The sequence below is a fragment of the Monocercomonoides exilis genome (assembly GCF_001643675.1).
Source record: "Monocercomonoides exilis strain PA203 chromosome Unknown scaffold28-1221067, whole genome shotgun sequence".
NCBI classification, from domain to species: Eukaryota; Preaxostyla; order Oxymonadida; family Polymastigidae; genus Monocercomonoides; species Monocercomonoides exilis.
This window is the reverse complement of record NW_027150573.1, coordinates 380,572-390,425: the sequence shown is the minus strand read 5'-3', so window position 1 is coordinate 390,425 and position 9,854 is coordinate 380,572. Positions and strand designations below refer to the sequence as shown.

The window sequence follows — 9,854 nt, the reverse complement described above, 5'->3', positions numbered from 1 at the left end:
AAAAATAGTTTATGGGGGACTTTTTCGAAAATAGAAATGCTTGATTGGTGATTTTTTTTTATTAAAGTTGATTTTTTCAGATATGATCAAAATTTTTCATTATGATTTGGATTGACTGTTGGGAATTGAAGAAAAAAATAATTTTTTTTTAAAAAAAATGTGGCATTTCAACAAAAAATATACAAATGAAAAGAAAAAATATATATTTAATGCTTTCAAAAATTCAACAAAATTGAAATGGATTATTGTTGATTTCTTAGCATTTTATTATATTTTTAATATTTTTAATTAAGAAGTGTCCATTTTGCGTTCAAACACAATTTTTTTCATTTTTGAAAATTCATAAAAATGAAAATTAATTTATAATATTGTAATTCTGATTGTGTTTTGCTATTAGCATTGATTTGAGTTTTATATGCAGAAATATTCCCATATCTTTCTTATTATTTTTTTCTGAAATGAGACACTTCAATGTCTTGTTTCTTGCCCTTTTAGCATTAGATGCTATTTGTGCCGCAACAGTAATTGAACCTCCTAAATCTTTTACCCCCAAAAAGAAACCACCAAAAACCATACAAGTTGAAATTCTTAAGCCAGCAGAAAATTGCGTTGACCGCGTCCAAAAAGGCGATCAAGTTGAGGTTAGAAATATATAATCATATTACCTCTGCTTAATTTTTTAAATGTATATTAGATATCATTCCATTTGTTTCTATTTTCTTCTGAAAAAGAGGTTGATTGTACAGAACCTGATGAAGGATATTCTTTTAGAGTTGGATATGGAGAATCTATTGAAGGTTTGTTTTGAGCAAATTAAATATTTTCATTTTAAATAAATTTTAAATTGAAATTTGAACTTTGTTTAAACAACAAAATACAAAAAGGATTGGATCAGGTTAGAACTTTTAATTATTTATAAACAAGTTTAAGATTTAAAGCCTTCTTTTTAACATTTCATTTCAACAGGGGATTATTGGAATGTGTTTAAACGAAACACGAAGAATGATTATTCCATCATATCTTGCTTATGGAACAAGAGGAGCTACAGTAATTGTCCCTCGTTTGTAATAATTTATTTTAATTTGCTATTTATTTTAACTTCAATGTTAATAGCTGGGGCATCTATAATTCTTGATGTTACTCTTCTTGATCATACACCAATGGAGTTTGATGAAAGAAGACTTGAAAGAGTGGAACAGACAAAACTTGTATACGACAAACGGCAGAAAGATTCTCATTATATGGGGCATGGTGCAGATAAATATTGGTATCCAAAATATGAGCGAGCCAAACCACGAGACGAAGAAGAAGAAGAAGAAAAGAAGAAAAAAGAGAAAGAGTTAAAAGTTTTGGAAGAAAAAGAAAAAATTCAAAAAGAAGAAGAAGCTGCAATTGAAAAAGAGGTACAGAAATTAATATCTGAAAAGAAAAATAAGGGCGAAAAAGTGGATGCTCAAATCGAATCGGATCTGAGAAAGAAAATTGCGTTGAAAAAAAAGAAAGACAAAAAAGCGATTACAAAGGGATTTCGGTCAGAGGAGCAAGTCAGACAGGAAATTGAAGCGAGACGAAAGGAAGAGGAAGCCATTCTCGAAGAGGAGAGGGCGCGTGAGGCTGAAAGGGCACACAAAACGCCCACAGGGAGAAGGTTTCGAGGACTGCCGAGGCCGTCGCGATTGAAGGCACTGATGCATTCCCCTCCGCCTAAAAGTCAGGAAAACAGAGAAAAATATAAGAAAGATTACCAGCAAAAGACACGAAATCTGAAGGAGAAGAGAGAGATTGGAAGAGAAAGGAAGAAGAGGTGGATTGAAGAGCATTTCAAGCCTCAACTGACTGAAGAGCAACAGAAGCAGCTTGAAGAAGAACAAAGAATGAAGGAAGAAGAAGAAGCAAGAAAGAAAAAGGTTGAATCAGTTAAGGATGCCATATTAAAAGGAGGTAAAAAAAAGACAGAAAAAGAAAAATATTTGAAAAATGATGCTCCAAAAGATGATGCAAAGAAAGAATTATAATATTTCTTGTGTATTAATATGTTGATTAATTTTTTGTTCAATAAACAGCTTGCGTTATTTATATAAGAATTTTTTTTAAGCTTCCCTCAATGCTAATTAGAAATTACAAAAAAAATGAAAAACAATTTCGCAAATAATTGTCATCAAGCATTGGATATGATATGTTTTGATTGCATCAACAAAAATAGCTTTCAAATTCATTTGAAGGGTTATTATTTAACCCCAACCCATTTTTTTATTCTGACCCAAATTTTTGAAGTGAAAAATTTGGAAAAATTTAAAAAAATACAAAAGAAGAATCAATTCTTCGAATTATCTTTCTTTTTCCTGGTTTTCTTTGCATATCTTCTATTTCCTCTTCGTTTGGATCATCAAAAATAACGTCAGTGCGTTTTCTTTAGATTTTTTGTATGAATTAATTTATTTCATCTTTTTCGTTTTCTTCCTCTTGCTTCATGTCTTTTTCCTTATCGTTTTCTTCATTTCTCCCAAATAAATCTCTCACAATCTTCTAGAAGTTCTTTTTTTGTGATTAACTTTCCAAAATAATCGAAACGGTTACGATGGGAAGGAAGAGGATATCTTGATGATTTCGGGAGTTTGAGAAGAACCGGACCAAACGTCTTATGAAAGACTCCGCTTTCTTCAAAAGCATTTTTGATGTAAGAATGAGAGAAAGCGGAGTGAATTGCTTGAGGAAGCACTTCAACAAGTTATTTTCTCGTAGCAGACGATGAAGCAGATGATGGAACACCAAATGATGAAGAAATAGAAGCTTTGAGAGTTACAAATACTCCTCTATCGAGTGGCTGAGATAAATGAGTACAGTGGGAGATGAATGTGATGCTATCGGTTTTGTTTTTTTCCAAGGGAATCCAAATAGAAGGATCCCTATATGAAAGATGGGTATAGATATAAAGAAGATATTACTCAGTTTTCATTGAAATACAATCAAACCCGGATATAATCAAGTCGAATATAATCTCATTCGTTTATAATCACATTTATCGATGTACCGACATTTTTGGCCTTTATTTCGTTCATTTTCAATCAAATAAAATCACAGGGCTAAATATATATTATCACATTTTGTTTCATAATGGGTGAATTTTTCATTGAAAAATCGATTTTTTGATCAAAAATGGTTGAACATTCTTGAAATCATAACTTTTTTCGATGTGTCAATTTTTCAAACGTTTTTTGTCATTGGGGAGAGACTTTGTGTTTGAATTGTTGAATTATCAAAACTGCTAGCAAGACAAATGTTTAAGCTCAAATAAAGATGAAGATATTTTTGAATAAGCCTTCTAATTGTTCAGTATTATTCTGTTGATATTCAAGGGATATTATCGAACAGAATTTTTTGAATATAAAAAACATGATATCAGAAAATAATCACCCAAATCTCAATTTTTTGATTTTTCAAACTTATTTTAAAATATTCTAAAAACATTATAAAACATAAAAAATTGTTATTTCTATTTATATGGGGCAAAATATTTCGCTTCAAGCATTTTCATTGAAAAATTATGCACATTTCATTCACTTTTTAATATCAAAAAACATAATAAAAATGAGTCGGTTTTTTGAAATTCGAAAAAGGTGGGGAAACTTAATGTTTTGATTTCAACGATGCCTGTTTACGGATATGTAAATCAAATTTGTTTTGAAATCTGAGAAAGCAAAATAAAGTTATTAAACAAACAATTTTTCAATACTTTTTGCAAAAAAAAAAAAAAAAAAAAAAAAAAAAAAAAAATTGAAATAATTTATTTTCCCCATTTATTAATTAATATATTTTCGGTCAAATCAAAAATTTTTGAAAAATTTTCATTAAAACGCATTTTTCACTTGCGAAATCTATTATTATCTTTTATTCACATTATTTAAACTATTTAAACATAATTTTGAAAAATTTAAAAAATCGAAATTTTTGATCAAAAAATCGATTTTTCAATGAAAAATTCACCCATTATGAAACAAAATGTGATAATATATATTTAGCCCTGTGATTTTATTTGATTGAAAATGAACGAAATAAAGGCCAAAAATGTCGGTACATCGATAAATGTGATTATAAACGAATGAGATTATATTCGACTTGATTATATCCGGTTTTAACTGAATTCTCACTTTTTTCAACGATGGAAAGCAGAAGAACTGTTTCTGCATATTTCTTGAAGTTTTTCTTGTCCATCCAACCACTTTTGTTGATCCAGATGCCAAGGGTCGGTGAGAATAGAGACTTAAGTTAATCCGGTTGAAAAACACTTGACCAGAGAATGATGCAAAGAAATGAATAACTATCGATAGCCACAGCAGCAACAAGTGTTGCCTTGTCCATTTTTTGAGCTTCCCTGCAGTGTTCAGCCCATTAGTTTGATGAATGGACAACGCTGATATTTGTAGTTGCATGCACACGCTCAGAAGATTCGTCGATGTTGAATATTAATGAAGGATTGTTGTTATTAGCTTCGTGTAATCCTTTCATCATTTGATTCCATGTGTCCATTACACTCTTGCATGACACAGCCAACCTGTTCACATCAAAAAATTAAGGACTGCTCTTTTTCAGATCTGGATGACGCTTTAGAAGTCAATAAGCCGCTGCATTTGAAACCGTAAATATAAGGCTCGTTTTCGTCTTTCGAATCATTAAAAGCATTTTCCATCTTAAGAAATAAGTTTATTAGTGCAAAATGAAATTAAAACAAACCAATTCTCTTGTTTTCTTCATTGTCTGACTGGTTTCACAAATAGTGTCAATTATGATCACATCAAGAACTATTTCTTCCTTCTCTCCATTGATAACCTGCGGCCTTCACGGTTTTCCCACTGCCCTTTCAGCTTGCAACGCCAGAACTGCGTTTTTTTTTTCTGTTGCAGCTGAATTGCTCTGAATTGATGGCATGTTTGATACTGATAACATCATCATAAACAATATGTGCCATTCGTTCAAGTTATTGTATAATTTCCTCAAAAAAGGATGGCATGGCATGCTTTTATTTTGCAAGCCGTTATTTTCTTTTTAGCTCTTCAAGAACTTTCATTTATTTGCTAAGTCTTGATCTCATTATTTATAATTAAAAATTTCATTGAAATTATAAAAAACATATGTTTTGAATGAATAATGAGGCTTTACACACCTTGAAATCAATAAATTTCTCAAGGAAAATTGATGAAAGGTTTTTAATACCCCCCATCTCTCTCTCTCCCCTCCAATGAGAAAAGGGATTCATTTCAAAATACAAATTTTAAACACAATATAGATTTCTATTATGCAAAGAATCTTGTCATTATTTCAAAAAGTGGGACACAAAACTTTCGATATGAAATAATAGGTCAGAGCAAATGGAAAAAAAAATTGAGGTTGAATAATAACCCTGTCGTCTGAATATGTGACATATGGAAAAGAACACTTAAATCATAATGACAAGGGAAAAGGTTGATCATTCGACCAGTGATGATTTTTTTCTTGAAAAAACCAAGAACGGTTTCGGATCAGAGTTTTATGAACTCATTAATAAAGGTCAGTTACTAATATCTTGCAAAAAGCCCAATTATCTTCCACGACATTATATTTTTTTGAGATGAGTCATTATTCTACCGTTTACGAAAAAATCAACGATTTGTTCTTATTTTTTTCAACGGCTGGATTATGAAAGGGATTTCATTTTCACACAAAAAACGAACTCATCACTTAAAATCGAGAAAAAGATAAGAAAATACTGTTCGGAACAATATCCATTAAGCAAAAAATTCGTGCTTAATCACAGACGTTCTTAAAACTTTATCTATTCTTTTTCTTCATTCGAACTTTTTTGTTTTTGATGCCAATTATTCAATAAAACATGATAACCCTCAAAATTAGGAAGAGTGTATTTTTTCATGAATGATATTCAGTTTTTTTTAACTTTGTTTGTTTGTTTGTTTGTTTTTATTTTATTTTATTTTATTTTATTTTATTTTGCTTGCTAACTTTGGCAAATGAATCTTTTATTTAATAAAAATTTAAATCGAAAAGATATATACAGTTTGTGCAAAAAACACCGGACATCGCACAAAATACCGGACAAGATCGATTTCACAATAACTGCAAGATAAATAATTATGACTATTTTCCTCTAAACACATCTTGTCAATACAAACTCATTTGATATACAAGACTTCACTTCAGCTTTATTTGTGTTCAGAAATAAATATTTATTCAAATCTCGGAGAAACTCAAAATTCTATTTCTCCAAGATTTCCACATAAATTTTTTTTGAGCACAAATAAAGTAGTTTTAAAAGTTTTGTATGTCAACTAAGTTTGCATTAATGTGATGTATTTTGAGGAAAATTTCCTGAATTTTTCCTCTTGCAGTTATTGTGAAATCGATCTTGTCCGGTATTTTGTGCGATGTCCTGAATTTTATGCGATATCTGTACCAAGCATCTGCTTTCACAAATTTTGTTTGAACATAAATTTTCTTTAGATACATACAAACAAAAATTACGAATCCAAATGAGCAAAACAAGTGATCAATAAAAAAATAATTATAATCAGTGGATTTATTTCTGAATTTTGTCCAAAAATTTAATGTTTTTATTATTTTCTAATCAGAAATGATAAAGAATTTTCTATTCAAGGTAATGCAAAATAGTATAGAAGTTTTTTAGTGGGAATAGTTGATGAATACAGAATAAATGTTGTATAAAAACTTATAATCATGTCTTCATATCCACCTTCCTCCAACTTAACAATTGTCTCACTTTTAATCGTTTTGCAAATTTCTATGTCACCTTCATCTTTTGTGATTCCTTTCAACCGCAGAGTAAAATGAAATATAAATTTTAAAAAATTGAATATCTCCTCTTTCTTTGTTGTTGTCTGAGAAATATCTTCCAAAATAACACCAATCACCCCGCCCCTCAGCAATAAAATTATAGAACTTTCTCTGGTAGTTATCATCAATTCTTCGATAGTTGAAATGAATTCCTTGATAATATCTCTACGCTTGTTGTTTGCAGATTTGCATACACTTACAACACATTCAATCAATTCAGCAACTTCTCCTCTCTGAAGATAAATAATAGCTGAAAGTGATAATTTACACCATCGTTTGACGATTATCGCATTCTTCATGTGCTTCAATTCCTTTCTGCTTGCCTTCCAGTCGACTTTTCTTCTCAAAGCACTCAACTCCCTTGTTGCTTCCCTTGCAAAATGAAGTATATTCACAAAATCATCAAGCAATTTTGAATTTGCAAACAATCTGCAAAATAAAAAACTCCACGCAGATTGATACGCAAGATGAGTGAGGTTGCAATTCCGCTGATGATATTCAATAATTTCCTTTATCTCATTCAGATATAATTCTTTTCCAATAATCTGTTTTCAACCATTATATAACTTTACATTAAAAATTTAAAAATCAGCAAACTTCTCCAGAATTAATGTTACTCATAGCGAGCAAAGCGATTTCGACATTTCTTTGCGCTTCTTTACTTTCCTCTTTGTTCAAAGCAGCTTTCAAAAGACATCTCAGACAAATTAAAAGCAATTCTTTTCTTAAATTGCGGCCATGAAATAATAAATAGCATTCGCATAGATCAACCAAAAGCATTTCATTCTTTTCATCTTTTTTGCCATATTCTTTGAATATCATCTTTTCAAATTCATAACGCAATGATGATTTTCTGAAGCATTCATAATCAATCTCTTTCAATACCATGCAATACCCTACATGCTTCAATAAAATACATGCATTTTTCAATTGTATTTCCTCTTTTTCAATCATTTTTCCAATTTTATTTAACGTATCTTCCTGAAGAATTCTTAAGTCCAATTCTTCTTTGTCCATCTCATATATTGATTTATTCAATTCATTAATAATATTACCTTCCTCAAAATCCTCACAATGCTCTAATTGCTTTAACAATTCTTTTCATATTATTATCATTATATCCAAATTCATAAATGAAAAAAGACAAAATAAACACAACCAAAAAATCTTAAGTGCAGCTCTTGAGAATTCGCTTGAATACTAACAACCATTGTAGAAAACATTTGCATGTTGCCAACTCTTGACTTTTTGTTGGAGATTTGTATTTTCCCGTTCAAGAATTTTTGTAACCATTCTTTGTTCTTGTCAGTTAGAAAAAATGAATGATCAACCTTCAACGCCTACTCCAAGAAGATCTACAACAAGAAGGATCCACAAAATAACTTTATCTCTATCTTCAATGACTCTTAGCGATATTCCAGGGAATACAGCACAAGTTGTTCTTTCACCAAGAACACAACGAATATTTGGCAGAGAAGGAATAACTATTCACGATTTGCGGCCTTTTGATGAAGATGCAAAACTTAGTAAAGAACCTTCATTGTCTTCAAGTGTCATGGATACAAAACGCCAGAGACGTGAAGCAAAACGCGAAAGTAAATATTATTTTTTCTTTTTCTTTTTTTTTTAAACTTATACTGTTCAAAACAATTATTAAATAATATAGCACTTTTTAATACTTTGAAGGAAGCTTATAATAGTGAATCGCAGCATGCTGAAACAATGGATGCTCTTGAAAAAGCAAGACAACAAGCTGAACGATTAATTGCGCAAGTGTGGTCAAATTTGATTTCAAATTCCCTTTTCATTATTTTACACAATTGCTTGTTAAAGGAGGAAGAAAGAGTGAAGGAACTTCGAATGAAGAAGAAACGAGAGATCGAACAACAGGTTGAAATGGAAAAAAAGAGAGAAGATCTGAGCATTCAGATGATGCGAGACATGGAAGAAAAGGATGAATTTCGTAAAAGGCAACAAGAAGAACACGCTGCTGAAGTTAGGAGACGTGTTCAAGAAGCAAAAGAGCGTTCCGAAGAAAAGAAAAAACAGGTTGCAGAACAGCAATCAAAACAAAAGGCTGAAAGAGAAAAACTTTATAAGAAAAGGGAACAAGAAATTGAAGAGCGAAGAAAGCAACAAGAAGAAGAACGAAAGTTAAAAGAAAAAGAAAAAAAAGAGCAGGAACTTGAAAAAGCCCGACAACGAGAAGAGACAATAAAAAAGATGAGAGAGGAAACTGAGAAAAAACGGGAAGAGCTTCTTGCTCGGCAAGAAATGGACGAGCTGCGGAGAAAAGAGATTGCAGAACAGAGGCAAAGAGAGATAATGGAGAAAAAAGAACTAGAGAAAGAAAAGAAGCAGGAGAAGCTGGAATACATTGAGCGAATGAAGAGGAAAGAGGAATTTCGAAAGGAGGAGTCGCGGAAGCGGATTGAGGAAGAGGAGAAAGTCAGAAAAGAGATTGAGCAAAAGAAGGCGCAGCTGCAAAGGCTGCGGCGCGATGCGGAGATTCGGGAGGAGCAAGATAAGAAAGCGCTGAAGGAGGCGATGATGAGCTATCGGAAGACGGGTGTGTGGAAGCCTCCGAAGTGGCTGGCCGAGATGGAAGCGCCGACAGAGCAGCAGATGAGAGACTACGAACGCACTGGCTCGTCTATGCGTCTGACGGGCTCTCCAAAGCGCTCGCCGAGCAAGGAGTCTCCAGCCAGCCAGCCAGCCACTTCTTCCTCTCCTTCTACACAACCACAATCTGATGAGTCTGAATCTTCATAACGTGTTTTCTTCATTTTATTTTAATTTCTACAAATATTTTGAGAATACTTCTCTAAATTAACTCATATTTCATCCTATTTAAGCTTTAAAAAACACTTTCTAGATATTTATTCGATTTTTATTCATTACACTTCTTTTGTAAGCAACCAGTTTTAGTTCCAATTTTTTGGTTTCAAAATGTGAAATTTAAGATAGATTTAAATATTACACCAGAAAACTTTTTTTCAATTATAAAATTC

General features: G+C 31.6%; 3 protein-coding genes across 3 annotated transcripts; 2 read left to right on the top strand and 1 right to left on the bottom strand.

Annotated features, from left to right (window-relative positions):
- Positions 1–431: 431 nt before the first annotated feature.
- MONOS_4992 (putative FK506-binding protein 2B) lies at positions 432–2,084 on the top strand. Its single transcript, XM_067875105.1, has 5 exons — positions 432–641; positions 695–797; positions 885–895; positions 967–1,060; positions 1,114–2,084. The coding sequence occupies exons 1-5, from the start codon at positions 459–461 to the stop codon at positions 2,013–2,015; spliced, it is 1,293 nt and encodes a 430-aa protein (XP_067725629.1). The 5' UTR covers positions 432–458; the 3' UTR covers positions 2,016–2,084.
- A 4,381-nt stretch (positions 2,085–6,465) lies between these two features.
- On the bottom strand, positions 6,466–7,869 carry MONOS_18639 (uncharacterized protein). The gene is made up of 2 exons (XM_067871676.1): positions 7,441–7,869; positions 6,466–7,388 (listed from the first exon to the last, which is right to left on the bottom strand). Exons 1-2 carry the CDS (start codon positions 7,858–7,860, stop codon positions 6,642–6,644), a joined length of 1,167 nt encoding a protein of 388 aa, XP_067725628.1. The 5' UTR covers positions 7,861–7,869; the 3' UTR covers positions 6,466–6,641.
- Positions 7,870–8,134: 265 nt separating this feature from the next.
- MONOS_4993 (uncharacterized protein) lies at positions 8,135–9,832 on the top strand. Its single transcript, XM_067875106.1, has 3 exons — positions 8,135–8,438; positions 8,510–8,616; positions 8,677–9,832. Exons 1-3 carry the CDS (start codon positions 8,162–8,164, stop codon positions 9,613–9,615), a joined length of 1,323 nt encoding a protein of 440 aa, XP_067725627.1. The 5' UTR covers positions 8,135–8,161; the 3' UTR covers positions 9,616–9,832.
- The last annotated feature ends 22 nt before the right edge of the window (positions 9,833–9,854 follow it).

Coding starts and splice junctions, on each gene's coding strand:
- MONOS_18639 (XM_067871676.1), bottom strand. CDS start 7,860: ATGGACAAAGAAGAATTGGACTTAAGAATTCTTCAGGAAGATACGTTA. Junction 7,389..7,440: donor GTAACATTAATTCTGGAGAA/GTTTGCTGATTT, acceptor GGTTGAAAACAG/ATTATTGGAAAAGAATTATA.
- MONOS_4993 (XM_067875106.1), top strand. CDS start 8,162: ATGAATGATCAACCTTCAACGCCTACTCCAAGAAGATCTACAACAAGA. Junction 8,439..8,509: donor ACGTGAAGCAAAACGCGAAA/GTAAATATTATT, acceptor TAAATAATATAG/CACTTTTTAATACTTTGAAG. Junction 8,617..8,676: donor CTGAACGATTAATTGCGCAA/GTGTGGTCAAAT, acceptor TGCTTGTTAAAG/GAGGAAGAAAGAGTGAAGGA.
- MONOS_4992 (XM_067875105.1), top strand. CDS start 459: ATGAGACACTTCAATGTCTTGTTTCTTGCCCTTTTAGCATTAGATGCT. Junction 642..694: donor AAAAAGGCGATCAAGTTGAG/GTTAGAAATATA, acceptor AATGTATATTAG/ATATCATTCCATTTGTTTCT. Junction 1,061..1,113: donor AGCTACAGTAATTGTCCCTC/GTTTGTAATAAT, acceptor CAATGTTAATAG/CTGGGGCATCTATAATTCTT.